Genomic DNA, 27,268 nt, shown 5'->3' on the forward strand with positions numbered 1-27,268 from the left:
CTTCCGGCGGGCCGCCACTTCCGGTTCCGGCGGCGGGCTACAAAGCTCTGCGCTGGGTAGTTGGTTTCCTTTCCTCGGAGTCGGTTTCGGGCTTCGAGTCTGGTCGCCAGGCGCCCCCGCCCCCGTTGCCCCCTGCCCTCCGAGGTGGCACCTGCGCAGGTGAACGCTCCCTCCTTTCTTCCCTCCCGCCCGTCACTCCTTCCCCGGCGCACGATCTGTGGGGAGCCGGGGGCCGCGGCGGCGGCGGCGGCCGCTTTCGGAGCGGGGAAGCCCTGCTTTGCGGGTCTGCGGGCTGTCCGGGCTGGCGTGGCTCAGGGTCTCGCTGCAGTCCGGGAGGAGGAGGTCCTGGTTTGGAGCCCCAGAAGCGCTTTTCCGGCCCCACCTAGGCCCCCTGAGCCGCGCCCATATGGTGGGAGGAGCCCGACGCAGCTCCCCGCCTAGAAGCCGGGAATTTTCTACGCGGTTGAGTAGCCCCGCCACCTCCTGGCCTTGTGATCTTGAGCAAATCCCTTCTTGTCGAGCCTCAGTTTGTTTACTTGCGAATGAAAATGTCATCCTGGGTTATCGGGAGGATTGCTTGGATGAGGGACAGCTTCCGCAGAGCGTTTGGCCTGTAAAATTCAACAAATAACATCGGCTGCTGCTGTTGCTAACAGAGACGGCCGGGGCAGTAGAGAGTCGTGTGGAGAGTTGAGAGTGGCTGAGGGGATCACGTAGAAGAGAACGTGAAATGCTCAGCACAGTGTCAGCTAGGAAGTAAGTGCTCAGTAAATAGGAATTATTAACTGATGAGGGTAAGCATTGTGTCTGGTCATTGGGTTTCTAAAACTGATAGGATTTATAAGCGGGGTGAGGCGTAGAGTTGGTCCGTGTTTCAGAGCCAGCCTTGAGAACTGGCCTGACAATGGAGGCTATTCTTAGAAGTCCGGGTTGTAAACACCTCTGGTGCTAAGAGCTAGAAGAATTAGTGAAAGGGTGTTTTCCTAAGTGGGTTAGGGGTTTTTTACTCAGAAAGGTTTTGGGCAGGAGGGGAATGTTTGCTTCCTCTTGAGTCGTTATGAAAGTAAGACGTGGTTGTAGTTAAAAAGAACGCAGTATAGAAAGCTATGGAATGAAAAATGTTTCTGTCTTCTGTCCCTGCCCCTGAGAAGTAAATATAATTGAAGGTGTTTGTGGATAGATCAGGCCATGTATGCTTATGTGTATGTATTTTAATTTCCTCAGGTGGGGTCATATTACACGTAGTGGTCTGCATCTTGGGTGCCGTGTCGTGGACGTGTGGATGTATCAGCACTCACAGGCTGACTTCATTCTTTATAAGGCTGCACTGTATTTTCTGCTGAGTGGTTGACGATACTTTAATTATTTCCCTGTTCATGGTCAGTTAGGTTGTTCCCAGGATTTTGCTTTCTCACATTCCATCCAACCTTTCTTTGACTAAATATTTCCTTTTTATCCAAGGTACCCCTGAGTTATGGGGATATTTTGCTTTGATCCTCATTCACTCTACGTTAGTAACAACTTCCTTTTGGGGAGAGTACACTCTGTTGATTGAACAAAAACCCAGATAATGTGGGAAGAACAGGTGTACTCCAGGAGTATCCAAACTTCAAGGTCTAGAATCGGTACAAGGCTCCTAGAAAATGGGTCATGGAACGTTTAGAGAAGAGGTGACTAGGCGCTGAGAACTAGTTAATGCGAAGCAGCTGGTCAGTGTTGGTGATTGTTGGCCTCTGTCAGTTGTTACCCAGGAAACTGGTTTGAGAGATTGAGGGAGGGATTTTAAACATGGACACTTCTGCCACGTGGACTAAGGAGGGATTCGTTCTTGGGGGAAGGAGTTTGTTCGTGAAAAAAGAGACGGTCTTTGAAAACTGACCACTATTCTAGGAGTTACACTCTTCGATTGGACATACCCTGATACAGAAATTTATTTGGTCATTTCTGTACTGTCACTTGAAGTCTCTCTCTCTCTCTCTCTCTCTCTCTCTCTCTCTTTAGATAACATAGATTGTGGTTTTCCTGTAAATAACCCTTCTCTTGGACTGGGGCCCTAACCCGAATGAAGCAAAGCCTTTTTTTTTTCTGGCATTTTACAGGTACTTGGTACGCCTCTCCCCCCTTCCCCACTACATCTGGTTTGCTGATAAGCATCCCAAGAGTTGGGAGTCTGCACTACCAGGATTCTGACTAGGTCAGTTTCCTGTACACTGAGTAGAGGAACTTAAGATCTTAATCTTAACGTGGAAGCTTTTCTTTTCTAGTCTTTTCTTTCTTTTTTTGTGAAGAGGGGGCTTAGGCTCCACCCTGATGGTAGCTCCCAAAGTGCTTTTAAACCTTGTTACTCTTTGATCATGAAAGAGATGGGGAGGTGGGGTAGAAAAGACCGCAGAGTAGATGTAAATGAAGGGTAGATGTACATGAACAGACTTTTATCTCTTACAGTTTAGTCCTTTCTCGTAACTTGCTTTTGGTCATAACATAACTCCATAAAAGACATTGGAGGACGCAAACACCCCTGGTTTTAAACATTTTTCCCCCCTATAAAACATATGCATACATAGTTCTCTGTTTTAACATAATGTAAAATACTTTGTAATGCGGGGAAAATGGGTGAAAGATTGTCTAGAAGGTTCTCTAGCTAGCGAGGCCAGTGCTCTCCATCCTTTGTGCTTTGAGAATCTACAGTCTTCATTTTGGTAAACCACTGACACATTTTTCTCCGTTGTGTCAATTGATCCAGAAGAAAGAAAAATAGAATTTCTAGGACCTTTATTAAGAAACCCTGTTAAGTTTGGAAAGCGGATGGAACCTGGATCTGGACCAGATCCGTGAGATCAAGGTGGTTTTAACAGTCTCTGGGATCTGTTTCGCTGAGCCTGTCTTTTCTCTGTGTTTAGGAGTCGGAGACATCCTTTTCCAGAGTCCCAGAATGGAGACTGAAGGGTACTTAGAGACACAAAGAAATAGAGAAGTCCAGAATGATAAAATAAGGCCACCATCAAATGAGATGGTGGCTGAGGAGTCAGAAGTTGTCCTCATATCGGCTCCCCAGGTCCAGGTTCCGCGAGAGCCTTCCGGGCTTCCACCAGAGGGCCTCGATGAAGACTCTGTCGAAGACCTTGAGACCATGCCACGAAGGAATCGTCCCAACGCTGCAGCCTCCAGGCAGAGGTTCAGGAAATTCCGCTATGAGGATGCAGCCGGGCCCAGGGAGGTCCTCCGACATCTGCAGGAGCTTGCTGGACAGTGGCTGAGACCCGATATTCACACAAAGGAGCAGATTGTGGAGATGCTGGTGCAGGAGCAGTTCCAGGCTGTCCTGCCCGAGGAGCTCCGAGCTCGGGCCCAGAGATGTCAGCCCGGGGTCAGAATCACCGGCTGAGTCCTGCCGCCGGGTCCTTGCTCAGCCTGCGCGTGAGAAGTCACCGGAGGTGCTCGTTGTTGTTGTTGCAAGAGCCGGTCGCGGTCATGGGGAAATGTGAGCCTCGGTTTTTTTGAGCTTGGCTTTGACTAGTTGTAATAATCCGTCAAAACCCATGTCTGGACCTCCCTCTGGCTGAGGCAGCTCTAATTCCGGGGACTGAGCTCCGGAAAGAGCTTCTCTACCCTCCTGTTAGGACAATCAGCCTGTTGCTTGTTTTTGCTCTGCCGAATGCCTCCTTTTTTGCACTTTCTGACATGCTTTAATATATTGTTATGTATCCAAAGAGCTAATCGCTTCAACTTTCAGAATTCTTGATTCTTGCTGTGGTGGCATGAATGGAAGCTTCTGTAACCCCATCCAGTAAACTCGTTTGAGACGCCCTTGAAATATTAAAGTTTGGTCCTTAATCACAGTGTCCTGTGGTGATTTACCAGTTTAGCTCTTTACTCAGCATTTGAGAAAGGTGAGACAATTATCAGGAGTAGATGTGAGCTAGACATAAGATAGGAACAGCCCATGCCTTTGTGTTATTCAGATTTTTTTTTTTAATTCTTTTTTTTTTTTTTTTTTTTCTTAAGAGAGAGAGTGAGCCAGGGGCACAAAGAGAGAGGGAAGGGGGGAGAGAAAGCGGGGCTTGTGCTTACCCGCTGTGGGACTCCAGGCACCCCAGAATTTTTTTTAAGTTTATTTATTTTGAGAGAGAGCCCGAGAGTTCACAAGTGGGGGTGGGGAGCAGAGAGAGGGAGAAAGAGAATCCCAAGATCATGACCTGAGCTGAAATCAAGAGTCAAGACGCTTACCGGACCGAGGCACCCCCAGTCAGAATTTAAATTAAAACTGAGGGATCGGGGCGCCTGGGTGGCTCAGTCCGTTGAGCGTCCGACTTCGGCTCAGGTGATGATCTCACGGTGTGTGGGTTCGAGCCCCACGTCACGCTCTGTGCTGACAGCTCAAAGCCTGGAGCCTGCTTCAGATTCTGTGTCTCCCTCTCTCTCTGCCCCTCCCCTGTTCATGTTCTCTCTCAAAAATAAATAAACTTAAAAAAAATGGATAAAACAAGGTCCTAAGAGGTAACTCTTACACGGATCTGTTTGATTTGTTCTTGATCCATTTCCATCACTGTTCTATAGTTTGTCTCCCCTCAGAACTCACTCTACAGCCGTTTGACTGTTCTCTTCTGCTCTTCCTGAAACAGGGCATCCTGGCTTTGTGTGTGTGGAGACCTGTGCCCCAGCTGACCGCTGAGAGAGCAGTCGCTGTGGTTGGGACAGGCAGACATTAAAGGGCAGTTGCTTTTCCTGAGCGTGACCCAGTCTTGAGGAACCTTTCTGCCTCTGTGGCCTGGCTCTTGGATTTGTACATCTGCTCCTGGAACCAACTTGGTGCCAATTCAGAAACTAATCTTTGGTCGAGGGACCCGTTAGCTCCAAGCTGGAAATCCTGTTTATTCTGCTGGTGTTTTAATAACTTGCTGAGCCCATGGGACTGGTCTAGAAGCTAGGATACAACTATAAAACCCAGAATTAAGGAAATGTATAATTTTTGAGGGGAGAGGAAGACCTCGAGCTATATCGGTAGGATCGCTTAAGTAAAACTAGTCTTCCCTTTTTGGTATCTGGTTTTGAGATAGCACTAAGAAAACACGTTTCCTATTTTAAAAATACGCTAACAGCAGAGAAGGGAGGAAATAGCCAAGTTAGGGAAGTGAGATTGCAACTGAACTTAAGCAGATCACTGGATGGAATCCCACCTTGAGCCAAAAAGCCTGGAAATTCTTGGGGAGTAGAGAACATACAGAATAGTGAGCTGTGCCTTTTATCGACTAAATTAAGCTTTTCTCTCTTTTTAAACCTTTTATTTTAAAGTAATCTCTACACCCAATGTAGGGCTCGAACTCACAACCCTGAGATCAAGAGTCGCACGCTCTGCTGACTGAACCAGCTGGGTGCCCCTTAGGTTAAGCTTTCCTACCTCTAGGTAAAATTTAAGATTGGCAAAGGAATTTGTAACTGTGACGGGGTCAGAATATCTCCAATATTTCAGTTTGTTCGGAGCATCATGAAGGTATTTCTATTAGTCTGCAGGGATCAGGGACTCCCGATGTTAAGAATTTCCTGGCCAGTACCAATTTCTCAGCTGCTTCGATCTAGAATACAGTGTGTAAGTAAACAGCCGACTTTACAGGAGGACCCAAAAGTTACCACCTTAGGGATTTTATGGCCCTGAGGTGTCCTGAGTTGAGTGACCTTAGCACAGATTTTCTCAACATTGGCAGTTTGAGGCCAGACGGTTCTCTCTTGTGGGGGCTTGTCTTGTTTATTATAAGATGTTTAGCAGCATCCCTAGTCTACTCACCAGATGCCAGTAGCACCCCACTGATGAAACAACCAAAAACGTCTCCAGACATTGCCAAATGTTCCTGGGGGCAAATTTGCCCCTAGTTGAGAACTACCAGTTTAACAGGACAGTTCAGTTCATCACAGATTTGCCACAGATGACCCTTAATGTGGAATTAAGGAAACTGTAGGAACAGTGGTATAAATTCGGTTTCATATTGGGGTGTCTGGCTGGTTTGGTTGGTGGAGCATGTGACTCTTAATCTCAGGGTCTTGAGTTCAAGTCTCACGTTGGATGTGGAGCCGACTTTAAAAAAACAGGGTTTCAGACCCCCTGCATGTGTTTGGGTAAGGTCACCTACTCTGACAAATCTTAAGTTCTTTGGTACAAAGATTAATATTACACCTCCAACCCCAGCCATTCTACTAACATGGTTTACTGTGTACCAGGATCTGGACTAGATGCATTCATGATTCATTTAATCCATACAGTCATCTGACTTTACCTATTCGTATAAATCCACCTGCTTTATAGATGAGAGAACTGAGATTCACCAGTAACACAATATGGCCGATAAATGGTGGAGCTGGAGTCTAAGCCTTGGATATCTGTCCCCCTAGTCTTGGGCTTTTTACATCATGTCTGCAAGTGTGAATTTAACAAGCATCTCTTGAAAATCTCCTGCATGCAAGATGTTTCTTCTCTGACTTTTCTTCAATTTATCTTACAAGGTAGAGTAACATTTTTTTAGTTTCATTTGATGCAGAAAAAGTATGAAAACAAAAATGGTCCATAATCTCACTTCCCAGGGAATTCCCATTTTTCAAAGCAAAAGATATATTTGCATGTGGACAGAAAACTCCCAACAGTGTAGAAAGGGACAAAAGAAAATTTGATTGGATTGGATAGCACCTTCGTGTGCCAGAGAGCATGAGAAGGAGGGGCAGAGGGAGGGAGGGAGGGAAAGAGAGAACGAGAGAGAGAGAATCTTAAACAGGCTCCACAGCCAGTGTGGAGCCCGACCTGGGGCTTGATCCCACAACCCTGGGATCGTGACCTGAGCCAAAATCAAGAGTCGGATGCTTAGCTGACTAAGCCACCCAGGCATCCCTAAAAGGAAAATTTAAAGTCTCTCCCCTAAATTAGCAGTTACATATCCTTCCAAAAATATGAATTCTACAGATGTAAGCACATACCAGACGTATGTGCACAAACACATATATCCTTTTTTTATTTACACAAAATGCAGACCATGTCCGTTTAGGCTATATATATTTTTCTTACCCAATAAGTCTTGGGGTCTTTTGCTATCAACATACAGAGATTGGCTTTATTTAAAACTAATTTTAGCAGCCGCTGAGTAGTTCCTTGTATGGCTAAAACCTAGCCTTACACTGTCAGTAAAAAAAAAATGTAAGGTCAGGGATTTAGGTATGTCGTCTAACCTCCAAAGCAGAAGAGGTTGAGAGAGGTAAGTGACAGAGCCATGACTCAACCTCCATGTCCTGAAACCAGAACTGATACAGTTCACAGTTGCCCAGCACTGTCTCCCAGCAACCCTGCGGTACCAGCTCTTTCCCATGGAAGTGAATTTACAGAGGAGATTCTTTGCCCCAAACAAACCCAGTAAGAGGAGAGGCTGCAGTTCATCTCCGTTTCATCTGGCTCCGGCCCCATGCCCTTGCCGTGAGGTCACGCTGCCCGGATATCAAAGAGCAGACTAAGTCCAGTGTGTCAAGGGCTCTGTGGGGATTGGAGAGGACAGCAACTCCCTATCTCCGCTGCCACTCCCCAAGATGATTCCCACGCGTTCTCTGTGCAGCGGCACGACCCAGCTACCCCCAGTGCCTGACGTTGTAATTTCTTTGAGTCCATTTAGAGCCAGGTTCCAAAGAACCCTGAACACTTTAATTCTGTGAGAGGAAGGAGGAGGAAAATGCAGAGCAGCCAGAGGCAAATACTTGTAAACTGTCTCCTGTGCCTAATTTTCCCACTGGGATTATTTGGACTCCGAGTTCCACAAAAGAATAATTTCATCTAGTTATTGGTGGCTCGGTGGGTTGAGTGTTGGACTTTGGCTCAGGTCATGATCTCTCCGCTCATGAATTCGAGCCCTGTGTCAGGCTTTGCTGACAGCTCAGAGCCTGGAGGCTGCTTCAGATTCTGTGTCTCCGTCTCTCTCTGCCTCGTGCTGTCTCTCTCTGTCTCTCTCTCTCTCAAAGTAAGTAAACATTAAAAAAAAATTGTTTTTTTAAAAGAAAGAAAAATGTTCCTGCCAGATGACTGCTGGTGAAAACGAGTGTTGGGACCACAAGGTAATTCGAGATTCCTAGCAACTGGCTGGTGCCATGGAAAAGTACGTCCTCTATTGGGCAGCTACTCCCTGAGCAGCGTGTGGGTGCCAGGGCCTGGCTGCTGGAGAGGAGGCCAACTCTGCAAGGTGTGGGGGGCCATGAGGAGTCCACCGTGATGGCGGTGGTGGCTGGAGCATTCAAGTGTAACTGGCCCTTCCAGGAGCATCATGTGTGGTCAGTTTCCACAGGCAGCTTAGTTCAATGCACTTGACAATGGCTTAACTATTTTGCTAAGCATTTTCCACCCACTGCCAGGCATTTATTGGACGTTTTCCCTTGGTCTGGAATGCCTTTCCCCATGCCTCCCCCAATCTGCCAACCTACTCCTACTCATTCTTTGTGACATAGATAGGCATGGTCGCCTTCATGAAGCCTTCTCTGATTTCTGGATTGAACTGACATCAGAGGCCCTCCTGTGAGCTCCTTTAACACCCTGGCTGTAGTTCTTTAGTTCTGTTCAGTCAGAAAATGTATGTTGTGTACCCCCTATGTCATGTTGTATTCCAAGTATCACTGTGGTATAGCGTCCACTCTGTCCCCAGTCAGATCATGAGCTCCATCAAGAGGGAATCTGTATGTTCTTGGCCTCCAACCCAGGGCCTGCCCATGATGGATCCTCAAGGAACAGTTTGATTTTTGTAGGAGACACATGACTCCCGCCTGGTTGAAGGCTCTTCCTTCTAGTGAACACAGATAACTAGAATTCATGGGAGACAATGGGAGGGGGCAGGTGGGAGGGCTGGGGATGGAAGTAAACAAAACAAAACAAAAAAAGGAAAGCCTTCACCGGGTGGCTGGCTTCCCTCTCTGTTCTGCACCTGACCTTGCAGTGAGGCGAAGTTAACTGCCCTTGGCTGGCTCTGCTTGAAAGCTGGTGGGGCCCCTCCGGTGCCTAGCAACATCGTGAAGGTCCAGAATGGTGATTTAGAAGCTGGGTGTGTCCCCTGGGCAGGAAGCCACCAACACCGCCAAAGCTGGCTGCTTTCACTTCCTCTGAGCCAAAACTCCGCCCTCAAGTGGGGCCAGTGCTTAAGTGTTGGCCCTGTCTTAGCACAAATTGGAGGTTCTGGCAAAGATAACTCCAGCACTTATGAAGTGTGTGATCTCAGACCTCTCTGAGCTTCCGTTCCCACACCTGTCTCATTCCTGCCTTAGTCCCAGCTAGGTTCACCCCTTCCCAGCACCAGAAGCAGAGAAACATTCAATGCATGCTACTGTGGCTGAATCTGCTAGGTTAGGGGAAGATTCAGTCCGTGATTCTCCCCTGTCCCTTTGAGCTTGTTCTGTCTTCTGAGCCCCTCTCTTGAACCCTCCATTTCTAATGTCTACACATTAAATCCTGGTCTTAGCTTCTCGTTCCTTCTATCTCACTTTTCTGCTTTTTTTTTTTTTTAAGTAATTATGATTTTAAAGTAATTTTCAAATAATCTCTACACCAAAAGTGGGGCTCGAATTCACAACCCTGAGGTCAAGAGTCACGCATTCCACCGTCTGAACTGGCCAGGTGCCCCTCCTCTCTGCTCTTCTTTTTTTTTTTTTTTTTTTCTTTTTCTTTTTTTGTTAATGTTTACTTATTTTTGAGGGGGGGGGAGGGGCAGAGAGAGAGGATGACACAGAATTCAAAGGAGTATGACCGCTCTGAGCTGTCAGCACAGAACCTGACAGGGGGCTCGAACCCATGGGCTGTGAGATCATGACCTGAGCTGAAGTTGGATCCTCAACTGACTGAGCCAACCAGGTGCCCTCCTGCTTTTCTTATCTGCAGCCATTAAATCTCATCATCAAGACGCACAAAAATTCTACACCTCTTAAAAAAAAAAAAAATCACAAGTGGTTTGGTTTTTAGGTCAATACTATTGTTGAAGTGACCTTTAATTTTTTTTTAATTTAAATATAACATGCATCCTGGAAATTGTATCACTGGATGAATTTGTACAAAGTGAGCATACCCCTATAACCACCTTGCAGATGAAGGTACAGAGAATAACTAGCATCCCAGAAGACTTCCTAGGTCCCTTCCTAGTCAGTAATCCCCCGAAAGGTAAGCTATTGTGATTTCTATTGGCATAGAGCAGTATTGCCTGTTTCTGAACCAAGTGGAATCCTACAGTGTATATCGTTTTGTGTCTGTCTTCTTGTGTTCAACATTATGTGTATGAGACTCATCTACCGCCCTGACATCCTGCTTTTCCATGCCTGTGTACCTGCACATGCCTGTTCTTTCTGGCAGTGATCAGCGTGGCCTGGCCTGGCCCTTTAGATTTAGATCAAACCTTGCTCCCTTGGGAAACCTTCCCTTATCAGCTCTGGGTTTGAACCTCAGCTCTTTCACCTGCCAGCTGTACAACTTTAGGCAAGTGCTACTAACCTCTTCATGCCTTGTTTTTGTTGAAGATAATAGTTTCTATATTCCAGAGTTCTTGTGAATTTCCAGTGAGTTAATACATATTAAATATTTAGAACAATGCCTGGAGCATAGGAAGTACTTAGTAATTGTTAAGTATGTAACTCTTTTTTTTTTTTATTTTTTTAATGGTTTTTTATTTATTCTTGAGAGAGAGAGCATGAGCGAGGGAGGGGCAGAGAGAGAGAGGGACACAGAATCTGAAGCAGGCTCCAGGCTCTGAGCTGTCAACACGGAGCTCAACATGGAGCTCGAACTCACGAGCTATGAGATCATGACCTGAGCCAAAGTCAGATGCTCAACCAACTGAGCCACCCAGGCGCCCCAAGTATAACTCTTTTGAATATTCTGCTTTTCTTGTTCTGCTAGATACTTGTGCATACCTCTGTCCTCGCACTTTTGATTATTGTTTGTCCCACTATGAGACCTTAACTCCTTGAGTAGAGATTATGTCTTCATTCATTGCATTTCTTCAACAGGTAATTAGACTACATTCTAGCACCGAGGGTCCAGTGGTGGAAAGAAGACCCTGAACTTACTTTTTAATGGGGAGAGAATGATAGTAAGAATACTAAAGGGGTGAGATTGTTTTGGATAGTGACGAGGCTATGAAGGAAATAAAGCAGTGTGGTGTTGTCATGGGTTGGAAGTGCTGCTCTAAGCTGCGTGGGGAGCAGGTCCTCTTAAAGAGGTGATATTTGAGCAAAGATGTGCAGGGTGGAAAGGAGCAGGCTTGTGCAGAGCAGGAGAGCTCAGGACAGCGAGTGCAAAGGCTCTAAGGCAGGCACGGGAAGGTCATTTCTGTCTGAGAAGTTTCAAAGAGGGCAGCATCGCTGGAGCCCAGTGAGTGAGTGCATGGTTCTGAGGACATTGGAGAGGTGGACAAGAACCAGGAGAAAGCATTGAAGAGGTTAAGCAGGGGCATATCAGTTATCTTTGCATGCAAGGTGCCTAGCACATAAAACATTCACTGACTGTTGAATATTGGTCCCAACATGCCAACGTGAACCAATTGGTTCACGTGAGTGATTCTCCGATCGTTTTGAAATTAAGACTTCACTGTACCATGGGCCTCTGGGTTCTTACTAAACCCTACCAATGCAGATGGAGTTGCTCAGTCATTTCTAGACTTTTCTCTCCCCTATCCCATCTCAGGCACCCTGCTTCAGTGACTCAGATTGTCTCCACCAGAGATGTGTAACAGAGATGAAGAGGGCAAGCCTGGGCCAGTTAGAAAAAAGGAAAATAGAAAACAGGTTTGGTCAGTTCCTCTCCTTTCTCTGACTCCAAGAAGGGTCTAGGTCCCTGAGCTGATGGACTATCGCTTCAGGTACAGCAGCCCTGGCCCCTTGAGGTGTGGCAGGCCGGATCGGGAGCACGTCCGGAATCCTAGCAGCAGAATGGGGCTGCTGACGTGACCTGAGCCATGGCCATGACCAGCCAGATGAGGGGAAGACCAACCGGTAAATCAGAAATGGAAGGGTAGGCCTGTGTCTTAAGGATAGGTATCTACCCCTTGGTAACAATAGTGAGACTTCATTTTTGTTTTGTTTATTTCCAACCTTCATTTTTTATGAAATATGACACGTGAGGAAAAGCATGTAAAACAAATGTATAGTACAATGAATAATTATAAAGCAAACATCCACATGTAATCATCACCGAGGTCATGAAATAGACCCCTGCCAACACTGCCCGCCCCCATCCCTCCCAGATTACAACCTCCTTTCGAGGCAGCCAGCAGCTGAATTTTTATAATAATCACTTCCTTACTTTTCTTTATAGTTTTATCACCTATGAATCACACGGAAAGTCTTCAATTAGGACTTTCTCATGTAAATCCTAAGACCGAAGACCACAAAGGAGAACCTCTTTAATGTGGATCCTCGTCTTCTTGAGTAAATCTTGGCAGGCCCCGGGGAGATGGTGGTGGATTTGTGGTCTTCGGCATTTGGCTGAGAATGCAGTTTCGAGACACCTCTCACTCATTGTGTTTAAGGCACCTGAGGAGCACCGTGAGGGGCGCAAAAGTGCACCCAGAACCGAGCGCACCCCCGGAGCTTCCGGTAGGGCAGAGAAAGCGCGGATAACATGACAGAACAGGGCGAAGGTCTGAAGAAATCCTCAGGGAATTGCTACGGGGGTTCAGAAGAAGCAGACGTCAGTTTTGCAGCAAAAAGTAGGGCAGGCCCTGTGGAAAGTGGCAGTGTGCTCGTCCGTGCATTATTTATCAAACGTTTTTGGGGGCTGGCAGTGTGCCAGGAAATTAGGTAAAAGGATACAAAAATGAATAAGCTAAGATCCTTGCCTGCTCATGGCTTAATGGTTTAGTTAGCACAGATACAACTGATTTTCATATAGTATGCTTTAAATACGAAGTGTAATAGGAACGATTGGTTGCCTGGGGTTGTCAGGGAAGGTGTAAGAGCTGAGGTCAATGGTGATCCTTGAAGGAGAGAAGGATAGGAGTTTGGCAGACGGGGACGGGAACTGCTGAATCTGCGGAAGCACAGAGGTGGGAAGGGACACAAGGTCGCTGTGGGCAAAAGGTCCAGTTCATGGCGGGAAAGAGAGTGGGACTTGATAGGTAGGGTGGATGAGCGGGAAAGGTGTTCTAGGCAAGGGGAACAGCATGAGCAGGAGCACGGAGGCAAGAAATCATCATACCTGCACTAGTATGATACTAGGTAATTCAGTCTTGCTTCAGCCCACACACAGACAAGGTGTGTGATTGACGGCGTGATGGTTAATTAAAAAAAAATTTTTTTTTTAACATTTATTTATTTTTGGGACAGAGAGAGACAGAGCATGAACGGGGGAGGGGCAGAGAGAGAGGGAGACACAGAATCGGAAACAGGCTCCAGGCTCTGAGCCATCAGCCCAGAGCCCGACGCGGGGCTCGAACTCACGGACCGCGAGATCGTGACCTGGCTGAAGTCGGACGCTTAACCGACTGCGCCACCCAGGCGCCCCGTGATGGTTAATTTTAAACGTCAACGTGACTGGGCCCTGGAGCCCCAGATACTTGGTTGAACATTATTCTGGGTGCACCTGTCTGTCAGGGTGTTTTGGGGTAGGATTAACATTTGAATTCGTAGACTGAGTAGATTGCCCTCCCTAATGTGGTGGGCCTTATCCAATCCGTTGAAGGCCTGGCTAGAATAAAAAGGCTGACCCTCCCTCAAGTAACAGAGATTTTTCCTGCTTTGAATTCAAACATTGGCCTTTTTGGGGGCTTGAGCTGGCTGGCTGTTGAACTGTCGCGGAAACAGCAGTTCTTGTTCTCAGGACTTAGGACTTGGATTGGACCTACATCATCAGTTCTCTTGAGTCTCAGCTTGTTGACTCATCCTACAATCAACTCATCCTGTCAATTTCCATAATTATGCAAGTTAATTCCTTAGAATAAATCTTTTTAGATAGATAGATATAGACCAATATAGATCAGTCTCTGTCTCCCTTTCCTTCTCCCCTTCCCCCTGCTTTTTCTGTTGGTTCTGTTCCTCTGGACAACCCTGACTAATACAGAAGGGCAAGGGAAATAACTTTGGAAAGGCAAGCCGGTGCCAGATCACAGAGGATACAGAATGCCCGGCTAAAGAACTTTGAATCTTATTTTGAAGGCAAAGGAAAAAACACCAGGGTTCCCGAGCCAGAAGGTGACTTAAAAGGAGCCGAGATCGAGGAAGACAAGAAGGTTGTGCTGTGTAAAATGAATTCAAACAGAGATTGTCAAAAGGAAGCATCTAGAAATTGGATATTACCTTTGTGGGTGTAGGACTCGTGCTGCAGAAATGTCGGGACCCCTGGGCGTACAAGGGTTCAGGAGTCCAATGCGGATGGAGGCACTGTAGGACCCGAAGCGGGTGGGGACTGGAGATGATTTCTGGCTAATGTGACTGAAAATTGAAGTAAGGCTAGATCCAAGGGCTCAAACAATGCCACTGGGACTTGGTTTCACTGTCTATCTCCCTGCTCTGTTTTCCCCCTCTTTTGTGGTCTCCTTCTCAAGCAGTTTCTGGCCTTGCAGTGGGAAGATGGTTGCCAGCAGTGCCATGGTTACATCCTACCCTCAGCAGAGAGATTCATCAACTGGCCAGTTCTGACCAAAGTCCCAGAATTGAGTCTTACTGGTTCTCCTTGGGTCACATGCCTGTCCCTGAAAATGCTGCTAAAATTCTCTGATTGGCAAAGCCTAGGTCATGTGTCTCTCCCCACAACTAGGGGTAGAATCCTCTCCTCTAGAGCCACAGGGATTTGAGAATCAGGGAAGGGGCTGTTGCAGAAATGGCGGTGCTGTTGCCAGAAAAAGGAGGAATGGACACTGGGCTGGTAACCACAGGGGAAGGGAAACCAGAGCCCCCAGGCTGCTCCTCTTGTTAGTACGGGGCGGCTGTAGCCAGTGGGGCGGTAGGGAGGAGGCTCTAGAGGCTGGGGTCTAGGCTGGCAGCAAGGGAAGGGATAGACTGGGGTCCAGTAGAAATGCTACCGCCTTTTGGGACCGTGAAAAGGTTGGGGAGGGTCATTTTCACAAAAACCTGACAACACAAAAGACAAAGTGCCAAGTGAGTTCTTGTCCTCAGAATAGAGGCAGGAAAAGCCAAGCAGTGGGGTGACACCCCATCAAGATATTGCTGCTCATGGAAAGGGCAGACATCGTCTGGGGACATTCATGGGATTGTGAGACGGGATGAAGGAAAGGTCACCGCCAACTAGTCTTGCAGAGGGAGAAAACACAACCAGTTTTCCTCAAGTTTATGAAACTAAGCTTATGCATTTACCAACAGTCAAAAGTTACAGTAGCCCCAAACAACCCAAATTCCAGTAGCAGATTGATTAGATATATATTGCAATGCCCTTACAGGAGAATACAGCCTTTAAAAATGATGTTTCATTTGAGATGGAAAGATATTCACAATGTAGTTTTGAAAGGGAAAGGCAGAGCACAGTCTGTTTTGTGCAGTAAATGTGTGTACATCTCTCTCCATCTCTATAAATCTGGAAAGATATACACCAAGATGGTAATAGTTTGTATCAGTAGGGATAGGACTACACCTGAAGCTTATCTCTTCTGATTTCTCCTAACCTGCTGGGTAGTATGATAGTGTAGTGATCAATTAGGACCAGTCTCTTGGGTCCAAGTCCCAGCTCTGCCACTGCCTAGCTTGGCAACCTTGGGCAAATCCCTTAACACTTCTGAGCTTCAGTTCATGCATCAGTAAATGGGGGTAATGGTTCTTCTTCTTCTTTTTTTTAATGTTTATTTTTGAGAGAGTCAGAGTGAGCATGAGCTGGGAGAGGGGCAGATAGAGAAGGAGACACAGAATCCGAAGCAAGCTCCAGGCCCTGAGCTGTCAGCACAGAGCCCCAACTGTGAGATCATGACCTGAGCTGAAGTCGGATGCCCAACCGACTGAGCTACCTAGGCACCCCTGGGGGTAAGTCCCTAACTCATAGAGTAGTTGTGTGTATTACATTAACTACTATTACATGCAAAGCGGTTAGCACCATGCCTATCGTAAACACTGAAAAATCTAGTTATTCTTGTGCAACTGAAAGGCTCAAAAGAAAATACGACTATTATATCAGACGTATTGGAAATAGGGGTCTTTTTTGGCCAAATAGCTGTGGTGGTCACCGATAAATGAACTATTACTAACATAAGCGATTTCCCGTTAACACTGGGAGACATCTGAGACTAAGACACAGAGTTCCTATTTTCCTGCAGCTTGCACACTAGCAGGGAAGACAGATGACAAACAGGTGGGGTGATCAGGAAGGCAGTGACATTCGAGGGCCGAGAGGCAACCAACCAAAGGCTGGTGAAGAGGAGGCAACCACGGGAAACAGGGAGTTCGAGGCCTTGCGTCAGGGAGGAAGTCCCGAAGGCAAAAGACTGCAGATGTGGCTGGAGCAAGGGACAGTGTGGTATAGTCAGATGGAAAGCGCGGGCGCGCCATGGAGGACCTGATGCAGGCCTGGGAGGGAGGTGGGCAGGAGACCACCCAGGCAAGACACTGCCCCTCAGGCGAGCCATTGCCTCCGTCTTTTTTGCAACATAGGAAAAATACTTTGCTTCAGAAGGTTGAAAAGATCAAAAGCACTGTCAGTGGCAGCGCTTTGCCAACGACTGTTTATAGTACCATTACATACACGACCATCGGAGAAAGAGGGGCAAAGCCTAGCAGGGAACCAGCAGCGAGCCAGCCGCGCTGGCCCGCGCGTGCGCGGTGATCTGTCCGCGCCGGGGCGGCCGATGAATGCAGGCCCCGCCTCCAACCGCGCGGCCAGGGCTCGCCTGCGGGTCCCTCCCACTTCCGCGGGCACCCAACCCTGCGTCGCCTGCGTGTTGACGTCAGGCGCGTGCCCCTGTCCGGCAGCCGAGGAGACCCCGCGCAGTGCTGCCAACGCCCCGGCGGAGAAGCTGAGGTGAGTGCGGGGCCCGAGGCTCCCCGCGGGAGCGACTCCCCCACTGTCCCGTCCCCGCCGCGCGTCCCCCGGCTTCTCCCCGTCCGCGGGGGTACCCCGCCTTCTGGGATCCCGGGAACCCTGGGAGCGCGGGGCGCGGGAAGGGGTGCTCGGCTCGCGCGGCGCCGTCCGGGCGAGCGCGGGTCCGGGTTCTCTCCGGGAGCAGAGGGTAGAGGGTGGCGGCGGGGCAGGCGGGGGAGCCCGGCCGCGAGAGGTGCGCGGCCCGGGCGCGGGGTGCCGGCCTGATGGCGCGGGCGGGGCCGGGCTGTCACCGGGCAGCGGCGGAAGGAAGGGGTCACACCCATCCCGGCCTCCCGGGCTCCCCTCCCCCCCGGTCCGGCTCCGCCGGCCCCGAGGACCGGTGGGCGGCCGGCCGGCCGGGACCGCGTAGCAGCTCGCGGCCGCCGGTGGCTCGGGCTCTCGGGCCGGGTGTGCTCCCTGCGCCCGGGCTTGGACTTCCTGCTTCGCCGGGCGCCGCCGCGGACATTTTGCGGCGGGCGGGGGGAGGGGAGCGGAATCGCGAGCGCGGCGGGGAAGTGGCGGCCGGGGAGGGGGCGGCCAGCGGACCGCCCCGGGCTGTGCCTGCGACGCCCTTTCCTCCGCAGCCCCGCGGCCCGACTCCCCGTCCGGCGGGGCGGGCCTGGGAGCTGTTTCCCCAGGTTCCTTTATTCCGGCCTTAGGTTGAGTTCCTAGCACCATTTCCGTTTGCTTCTCCAACTCTCCCTGCTTATTCAGCTGAAGCTTCCCTTTCAGGGAGTTACCTAACCACCTCTCGAAACTGTCGTTCTGCCGCTTGCTTAATTCCTCTTATTAGGGTGAAATTTTCTTTGTTCGTTTGTTTTTTCCTCCCCTTTAAGTCTAAGAGAAATGCAGTGTGGAGGATTACGTCATCGCAATATAAGGGGTGAGAGTTTTAACTCCTACAAGTCAGGGACTCACCGAATGAAGACAGCGTTTTTGCAGCCTCGTTTGGGGCACTCAGTGGCATATCCTGCCAGCTTCCTTACGCATCATGTTCATAGATGGGGCTGTGGAATCTTTCGGCCGTCTCAAAGGCCTCTAAAAGCCGGGGAGGTTTGCAACCTCAAGATGAGCTTGTGCCAGAGAGTAAAGCGAAAGACAATACCGACAGCCACTTGTGTAGGCAGTAACTTTGAAGATCCTTTTATAGTCGAATGAAGGGATTTGTGGGAGCTTTTCTCTGGTCCAAAATGACTTCCAGGCTGTTTAACTTCTCCCACCTGACTTAAGTGATGCACAGTACAGACCTAAGCCGGCTCACGTGCGCTTTTTTGTGGCCGAAAGCGAATCAGTTCATTTTACGCCTTACCTTTGCTTGCTAGACAATTTAATTTTGTAGTTAAAAACGAATTTTGGGTTTTTAACCAAAAAACGCTTAAGTACCATGTTCAGACTTTTGGGATCGCAGTATTTGTTCCCCAGAATATTAGGTACATCCCCAACTGTACGTCTTTCATTGACTACAGAGATACAGCACAGAAAAATGTTAGCATTGTAAAGCAAATGAGATCCCATTGTGTAATGCATTGTTATAAGGGTAGTTCTTGTTGGAACAAGTACTTTCCTATTGTTTCTTGTGTGTAGAGAGAACATTGCTTGTTAAGAAACACTTAAAAGAAGTGGTAGGTTTAAATCAACTTTTTGTGGTGTGTAGGTGTCGGAGAGGATTGAATAGGTACTGAACTGGGATCTTCTGAAACACTTTGTCATGTGGTATCTTGTTTTAAAAACACCTTCTGCTGCCTTATTTCTTGAGAATTCTACATTTAAGAAGTTTAAACATCAATTTGCATTTTTTTTAAATATAGGAAAACAGTTTGAATTTACAGTTAAAAAAATTTTTTTTATGTTTACTTATTTTTGAGAGAGAGAGAAAGAGAGCGTGAGCAGGGGGAGGGCTGAGAGAGAGGGAGGCACAGAATCCGAAGCAGGCTCCAGGCTCGGACCTGTCAGCACAGAGCCCGACGCGGGGCTCGAACTCACGAACGGTGAGATCATGACCTGAGCCGAAGTCGGACGCTCAACCGACTGAGCCACCCAGGTGCCCCTGATTTTACAGTTTTTAGACAGAGATGAGAGATGGATAGTTAACTGAGTATTAAAAATGAGCTGTTTTCCAGCAATTTCTTCAAGAAATTAGGTATCACGTCCTCTTGAGATGTTTTTATATACTAATCAAAACCTGTAGTTGGGGCGCCTTGGTGGCTCAGTCGGTTAAGCGTCCGATTTCAGCTCAGGTTATGATCTCACCGTTTGTGGGTTTGAGCCTGTGTCCTGCTTTGCTGACAGCCCAGAGCCTGGAGCCTGCTTCGGATTCTGGGTCTCCCTCTTGCTCTCTGCCCCTCGCCTGCTTGTGCTCCGTTTCTGTCACTCAAAAATAAATAAAGATGTTTAAAAAAAAAAATTAAAACAAAAAAACCTATACTCCGTTAAATCTAATTTTTTGGGAATCTAAGGCCATTGTTATAGCTAGGGTAGTCTCAGGGGGCTTAAACTTCAGTGAAATTCTTAAAGCCCACCAAGACCAAATCTTTATTTATTTATTTATTTTTTGGCAATTTCAAGATTTGTTTTCTTCAGATACTTTTCCGTTTAGAACTTTATGGTCTATTAGAAAAGTACTTCTAGGGGCGCCTGGGTGGCGCAGTCGGTTAAGCGTCCGACTTCAGCCAGGTCACGATCTCGCGGTCCGTGAGTTCGAGCCCCGCGTCAGGCTCTGGGCTGATGGCTCAGAGCCTGGAGCCTGTTTCCGATTCTGTGTCTCCCTCTCTCTCTGCCCCTCCCCCGTTCATGCTCTGTCTCTCTCTGTCCCAAAAATAAATAAACGTTTGAAAAAAAAAATTAAAAAAAAAAAAAAAAGAAAAGTACTTCTAGTTATTTTTAAGATGGTTACACTAATAAAATGTTTTGATCCAGAAGCTGTCACATTTGGAAAACTTTGAAGTGCAACTTACTGTGCCTGTCTGGGAGTGGTATTTATAGGTGTTCTTGGAAGTAAAAGTCAGATTGTACTTTTATTTGTAGATACATTTTAGATGCATTTATTTAGTGTTCTTAGGGTCTTTTTGAGAGGTCTATAAGGGCTTCCTCTGTGGGGGCAGGAGGGATTACTATTTTGTTAACTTATGTCCCATAAATAGTTTTCACATATCCTCCTATATTAAAAGGCTTCACTCTAGGCTTTTATGATAATACCTTATTCAGTGTTCTCTTTCAAATCTTTTAGTGTCCCCAGTAGAATGTAAGTGACACGAGGGCAGGATTTGACCTGGCATGGTCACCCCTATATCCTTAGCACCTAGAATAGTGCCAGACATATACCAGATCTCAAGAAATGTTTGTCAAACAAGTGAATTTAAGATGTCTGAGGGTTAACATTTTCATTTTGTGCATATTCCATAGACTTGTTTACTGTGTTTCCTGAGACTTGTGCTTGGTCAGCCATATCCATGTTCGGGCCCATTGAAGTGATGATTACTAATCTGCTCTGGCTTGATCTTATCCATCTGTTTAGTCCAGTATCTTCTGCAGCTCTACTGTGTGGACTGTTCACCATTGCTTAGAAAGTTTTTTTCTAATGACCAGTTCTTCCTTTTCTAAAAATTATTTAGACTTTAATGTTCGCTTCTTTTCTCTGTTTCTTTTGTTTGGATAGCAGCTTATTTTTGCCACTTTTTCCACTCTGCTCAACAGTATCAGATTCCTGGTCATGTTGTGCTTTGTCCCTTACCAGTTTCTACTTTTAGTTACTCATCCTTTCAGTCCAAAATATTTTTGCTAAAGCAATTTTCATCACTTGTTATTTCAGCTATGTCGGCTGCTGGTGCTATTATAAGTCCTGGATATCAAAACTCTTCTTCACTAGTTGCCCCTGGAACATTGGTCTCAAAATGCTTGTTGTGTGAAGTGAGACCAGGTGGTTTTTGTTGTTGTTGTTGTTGTTGACTTGTTTATTTTTTTTATTTAAAACTTTTTTTTAAAGGGTTTCTTTTTAAGTAATCTCTGTACACAGCGTCGGGCTCGAACTCACAACCCCAAATGAAGAGTTGCACACTCCTCCGACTGAGCCAGTCAGGTGCCCCATGAAACCAGATGTTTTCTTCTAAAAAAATATTTTAGAGAAATATTCTCAGATGTTTAGCTGTTATGAAGTCCAGAACATTTTCTAATATAGGAAAAAACTGTATTGTTAAGTCCTGGGATCCACTAATAATTGGCTGTCACCTCTGTTGCTTCCTCTGTTCTTTAACACTTGCGTTGTTTTTTTCAAAAGTAAGTCATTTGGATTTGCCATCTTAATTCTGCTGCTGTGTCTTCAGCTAGACTGCTAGTGTTATAATTAAAGGTCTAGACTCTGGAACTAGACTGCCTGGGTTCAAATCCAGGGTTATTAATTAATCCTGGGTTATTATCTATGTGCAACCTAATGTCTTTGTGACTCAGGTTTACCTTCTGTAGAATAGGTCCAGTAATCATCCCTACCTCACAGAGTTGTTACCAGAATCAAATCAGTTAATCTGTGTGAAGTACTTAAGACAATTCCATGGCACATACTGAGTGTTCTATAGGTGTTTGTTCTTGTCATTATTACAAGGTCTCTTAGGCTCCATGTTTGAGAAGCTGAGTTTTCCCCCAAATCAATATTTTAATAGCCATCCCTTCCCCAGATTAATCTCATGAAACCATACAAATTATTATTATTACCATTTTTAAGTGTTTATTTTGAGAGAAAGAGAGAGAGCGAGAGGAAGTGCACCGGTGTGCACGACAAGCAGGGAAGGGGCAGAGAGAAGAATCCCAAGCAGGCTCTTGTGCTCACAGCCGATTCTGGGCTCTATCTCATGAACTGTGAGATCATGACCTGAGCCGAAATCAAGAATTGGTTGCTCAACGGACTGAGCCACACAGGTGCCCCCAAACCATAAAAATTATTAAATGGAGATTGTTGACTGTTTTAAGTTTTTGTCCACTGTCTTAATCAGTGTGATGTAAACAAGGGTGTAAAGTTAAATACAGTGTGTGGACTATGGACCAGCAGTGTAAGATCAACCTGGAGCTCCATCCCAGCCCTACTGAATCAGAATCTGCATTTTAGCAAGATACCCACGTGATTTTTATGCACATTAAAGTTTGGAGCATCCTCGTTAGGACTGCTCGAGTGATATCTTAAGGGATTTCAGAAACAGTGTAGTGTGCTTTATTTCTGTTTTCCCCCTACTTAAGTATAAATTGGTTGCTTTTATTATTTTTTTGAAATCTTTTTAAGTTTATTTATTTATTTTGAGAGAGAATGAGTGGGGGAGGGGCAGTGAGAGAGGGAGGGAGAAAATCCCAAGCAGGCTCTGCACTGCCAGCACAGAACCCGATGTGGGGCTTGAGCTCACGAAACCCTTGAGAGCATGACCTGAGCTGAAACCAAGAGTCAGATGCTTAACTGACTGAACCACCCAGAGGCCCCTGGTTTCTTTTATTTATTTTTAAAGTTTATGTATTTTGAGAGAGAGAAAGTGAGAACGAGTGCCAGCAAGGGCGGGGCAGAGAGAGAGGGAGAGAAAATCCCAAGCAGAGCCTGGAGCCCGACTAGGGGCTCAATCCCACAACTGTGACCTGAACTGAGATCAAGAGTTGGATGCCTAAGCGACTGAACCACCCAGGGGCTCCTGAACAGGTTTCTCTTAGGCAGTGTACCAGAATTTATTGCAAGGATCATAATCTTGAGAGTGAGTGAAATCTGTTTGGCTTTTAAAGAAATTATAGTTTCTTGCCTGTTGTGTAGAATCACCTTGTTTCTGTGCTCACTATCAACAGTTTAAAGTTTTTAAGTGCCATTGTCCACTTGGAAATAACTAAATCTTAAATTCTAGTTTGGTTTATCAATTACACTTTTGAACTCAAGAAATGAGGTTTTATTGAAAACATTGTAATGAAGAGCATATGATCAGGATAATTCATATAATTGTTGGTTATGAAAACAGGTGAAATACAAAGTTGGCATTTAGCTGGTCAAATGTAAGAAATATTTTCTTTACTAAAATAAACCATATCTTTAATCTCAAGGGAAAACATTTATAACTAAAATGTGGTCTTATTTAGTTGCCATCCTGGAAAAAATTAGTGCTTTTTTTAAAGGACTAGATGGAATTTTTCTCTAATAACTTTTCTTAAACTATATGCTGTAGGAGAAATTCACCAGCAGTATCCTTGTGTAGTGTATGCTTTACTGTAGTGTTTCCTAATTCTTTTCGAATCAAGGCAGACAGAAGTATTTGTGTGCCACACTGAATTGAATGGATGAGGCTGCTCTCGACTGGCTAGATCTGTTGCAGACCCTAGGGAGCTGGGGGAGCAGTGTCAGGCATACCTGTGTCCATTCTGTTTCACGTGGCAGTGTGAAACCATCTAGTGTTGGATTTTAAGCCACAGCCGACCTTTTCAGCTAAATACATTATCACTGTTGGCTGTTCCTTGTGGAAACTGAAGAGCTTGAGAACAGACCAAATGAAGAGCAGACGAAACCAGGGGGAGAGATGGAGGTAGAATGCAAGAATACTGTGTTAATTTGCGTTAAGGAGTAGAAGAAGATAGGCTGTAGAAGAAAGCATAAGCAAGATCTCGGCTACAATCCACTTGTTTTGTTGATAGGCAGTTTAAGGATATTTGCAATTTTGGGGGCGCCGGGGTGGCTCAGTCCGTTGGGCGTCTGACTTCGGCTCAGGTCTTGGTCTTACAGTTCATGGGTTCGAGCCCCGCGTTGGGCTCTTTGCTGACGGCTCAGAGCCTGGAGCCCGCGTCGGATTTTGTGTCTCCCTCTCTCTCTGCCCCACCCCTGCTTGCTCTCGTCTCTCAAAACTGAATAAACGTTAAAAAAATTAAAAAAAAAAGTATATTTGTAATTTTGGTTTTCTTTTAAAATTTGTTTAAAAGCAGATGAGGAATGGGAAGTAGTTCAGTAAAGTTTCTTAATAAGCAATTGTTGTTACTCATGATTTCAGGAATTTTCATTATACAGCTTCACTGTAGCAGCTGGTATTTATTTCACTAGCTCTGTTATTTGAAAGCTTGATTTTAGAATTTTCTGAAGTGGAATTAAACCATTTATATATCACTAATTAATTTCCCAGAAAGCCATATTTTTATTGTGGAGTTTAAGATTAACATGTTTTAAATAAACTGTTAGATTTTAGGATGTAAATTTTCATTTATCAGATAACTAGGAAAAAGTGAATTCCTGTGACTATTAGAGTCTGGGGTTTAAATCAATATCTAATACCCTTATTCGTTTCAGAAAGTGTCCAGACAGTATAAATAGTACAAAATAAAAGCTATGGAAATGTTTGAATTATTTTAGGTCATAGTATTTATTTGCTGTGCTCACCACAGGCCCAAAGGGAATGTTAGATCATTCTGAGGGTTTGTGTTGTTTTCTAGTGTGTTTCAGAATACCTGAGAGATGTCTCCAGTGGGGGTGGCGTCAAGTTGGAAACCCTAATTATTATATCCCCATCTTGGAAATTCATAATGTATATAAGTTTATTAAAGGTTCAGAGAAGTTAGTTGGGAGTCTGTTTAATTCAGTGTTTCTTGAACATGTTTGGTGGAGCCTTTTTATTCCCCTCCTCCTCCCATGGAACATCCTTTAAAGTTTTGAAAAAATGAATTGGGAGATGTGGTGTCCGGTGGCTTATTGTTCTCTATTAGATTCAAGGACTGTTGGTGTGGCCAAACAGTGCTTGCTATGGATAGAAAAATGAGAACACATTTCTTAAGTTCCTGGGGCAGGTGAACGGTGACGACTTCAACAGAGGCCATGGGTGATGTTCTTGCCCCACTCAGGATGTATTAAGCCCCACTCAAGAGGTGCTGCTTAGAAATTGCGGATGGGATTGAACTGAGCATGTTATATATACACATCTTTGGGGACTCTATGGACAAGTAACTCCATCTCAACTTAATGTTGGGACAAGGTTTTGGAACGGAGACACAGACCAATATTAGGGACCAGGGAAGTGATTGTCCAATGGCTACAAGGGAAACTTCTGAAACAGGGTCACTTCCTCCTAGTTTGAGTATTGTATTGTTTTCCAGTATTCTGAAAAACTTGCAGTAGTTTCAAAGCCAGCATTTTAATGTTCTGAAAGTCCCAGAATTCATTAACTGTTTTATTTGTGATCCAAAGAATTTTTTTAATTTTTAAATACTAAAAAAAAAATTTTTTTTAACGTTTACTTATTATTGAGAGACAGAGAGAGACAGAGATGAGCAGGGGAGGGGCAGAGAGAGAGAGGGAGACACAGAATCCGAAGCAGGCTCCAGGCTCTGAGCTGTCAGCACAGAGCCTGATGCGGGGCTCAAACTCACGAACGGTGAGATCATGACCCGAGCTGAAATCAGATGCTTAACCGACTGACCCATCCAGGCGCTCCAGTGATCCAAAGAATTTCTACGAAGTTTTTAAAAAATAATTTTTCACATATATGAGAAGTTCAGATTTTAGGAGCTTGTACAGTAATCTGTACATTCTTTGTATTTTACCATTTGACATTTCTTTTGCTTTCCCATCCTTGTCATATATACTGCAGATCTCTGCCCCCAAGAAACCCTCCCACCTCAGATCCTATCATTCATTCATTCATTCATTCATTCATTTATTTATATAAAGTTTATTTATTTTGAGAGAGAGAGAGACAGCATGAGTGGGGGAGGAGTAGAAAGTGTGTGTGTGTATGTGTGTGTGTGTGTCTGTGAGAGAGAGAGAGAGAGAATATCTCAAGCAGGCTCTGCACTGTTGGCACAGAGCCTGATGTGGGGCTCGAACCCACAAAATTGTGAGCTCATGACGTGAGCTGAAATCAAGAGTCTGACGCTCAACCGACTGAGCCACCCACGTGCCCCTATAGAGGTAGCTTTTAAATGTTTATTTTTATTTTTAAGAGAGAGTGCATGCCAGTGGGATAGGGGTAGAGAGAGAGAGGGAGAGAGAATCCCAAGCAGGTTCCTAGCTGTCAGCACAGAGCCTGATGCAGGGCTTAGTCTCGGGAGCCATGAGATCATGATCTGAGCTGAAACTAAGAGCTGGACGCTTAACTGACTGAGCCACCCAGGCATCCCCATAGAAGCAACTTTTAAAATAGAACCAGTCAATGGAATTTTATTTTATTTTCTTATTATTTTTTAATGTTTATTTTTGAGAGAGAGAGAGAGAGGGAGGGAGGGGCAGAGAGAGAGGGAGACACAGAATCTGAAGCAGGCTCCAGGCTCTGAGCTGTCCGCACAGAGCCTGACATGGGCTTGAACTCAGGAACCGCGAGATCATGACCTGAGCTGAAGTTGGAGATTTAACCAACTGAGCCACCCAGGTGCTCCTAGAACTAATCACTGATAAAGATTACTGAAGACCTAAATTCTAGAGATAATTTTTTTGGGATTTGGTGATTCATTCAGTTTTGTGATTCCTTAAGTTCATTATACACTACTTCAGTTAATTCAAATTTAAGTGGATTGTTCCAAAACTAGAGACATATTTTCATTTTTTAAAACTACTGAGTGTAAGATGTGTATTAACTATTTCACTGTGGTATACTTGCAAACACAAAGTGATAATGTATAATTCTTAATGATGCTGCTTTTTTAGTTTTTTTTTCTGCCAGTTTATTTAAAAAAAATTTTTTTTTTAACATTTTATTTATTTTTGAGACAGAGAGAAACAGAGCATGAACGGGGGAGGGTCAGAGAGAGGGAGACACAGAATCTGAAACAGGCTCCAGGCTCTGAGCTGTCAGCACAGAGCCCGACGCAGGGCTCGAACTTACGGACCGCAAGATCACGACCCAAGCTGAAGTTGGCCACTTAACCGACTGAGCCACCCAGGCGCCCCATTTTTTTTTTTTTATTTTTATTTTTTTTAATTTTCCTGCCAGTTTAAAAGTTGGTAGAGGGGTGTCTGGGTGTCTCAGTTGGTTAAGCGTCTAGCTGTTGATCTTAGCTCAGGTCTTGATCTCAGGGTTGTGAGTTTCAAGCCCTGCAGTGGGCTCTGTGCTCGTGTAGAGCCAACTTAAAAAAAAAGTTGGTAGAATTGGGCATTCCCAGAACAGAAGACAGAGTATTGCCTAGAAATAATACTGGGTGGCTTCAAACACTCAGTATTAACTTCTTCAGCTAGTTCAAGTTGTGGACTTGACTTATGCTTTAGGAATATGATTTTCCCCTCTCAGAAGGGTAGCAATTAAATTGATTTTTGTTCTTTATCCAGATAGTAAC

At 45.7% G+C, this 27,268-nt stretch overlaps 2 protein-coding genes across 6 annotated transcripts in view; both read left to right on the forward strand.

Annotated features, from left to right (window-relative positions):
- LOC112870590 (SCAN domain-containing protein 1-like) lies at window positions 1–3,834 on the forward strand. 4 transcript variants are annotated; one of them, XM_086715975.1, is made up of 3 exons: window positions 9–159; window positions 657–756; window positions 2,901–3,834. In XM_086715975.1, exon 3 carries the CDS (start codon window positions 2,933–2,935, stop codon window positions 3,383–3,385), a length of 453 nt encoding a protein of 150 aa, XP_086572101.1. In that variant the 5' UTR covers window positions 9–159; window positions 657–756; window positions 2,901–2,932; the 3' UTR covers window positions 3,386–3,834. The 4 variants fall into 4 exon arrangements, with proteins under 4 accessions (XP_025789494.1, XP_086572101.1, XP_025789511.1 ...); XM_025933709.2 differs by lacking the exon at window positions 657–756 and having other exon boundaries at window positions 1–159; XM_025933726.2 differs by lacking the exons at window positions 9–159; window positions 657–756 and adding an exon at window positions 776–794.
- A 13,007-nt stretch (window positions 3,835–16,841) lies between these two features.
- The window catches only part of CDC42 (cell division cycle 42), a 53,562-nt gene continuing 43,135 nt past the window's right edge, over window positions 16,842–27,268 (forward strand). For both annotated transcript variants that reach the window (XM_025935296.2, XM_086715974.1), the window contains exon 1: window positions 16,842–16,951. The gene's annotated coding sequence lies outside the window, so the exon portion shown is untranslated. The remainder of the gene's footprint in view (window positions 16,952–27,268) is intronic.

The sequence above is a fragment of the Puma concolor genome, chromosome C1, assembly GCF_028749965.1.
Source record: "Puma concolor isolate L17-30 chromosome C1, mPumCon1.1.hap2, whole genome shotgun sequence".
Lineage (NCBI taxonomy): Eukaryota > Metazoa > Chordata > Mammalia > Carnivora > Felidae > Puma > Puma concolor.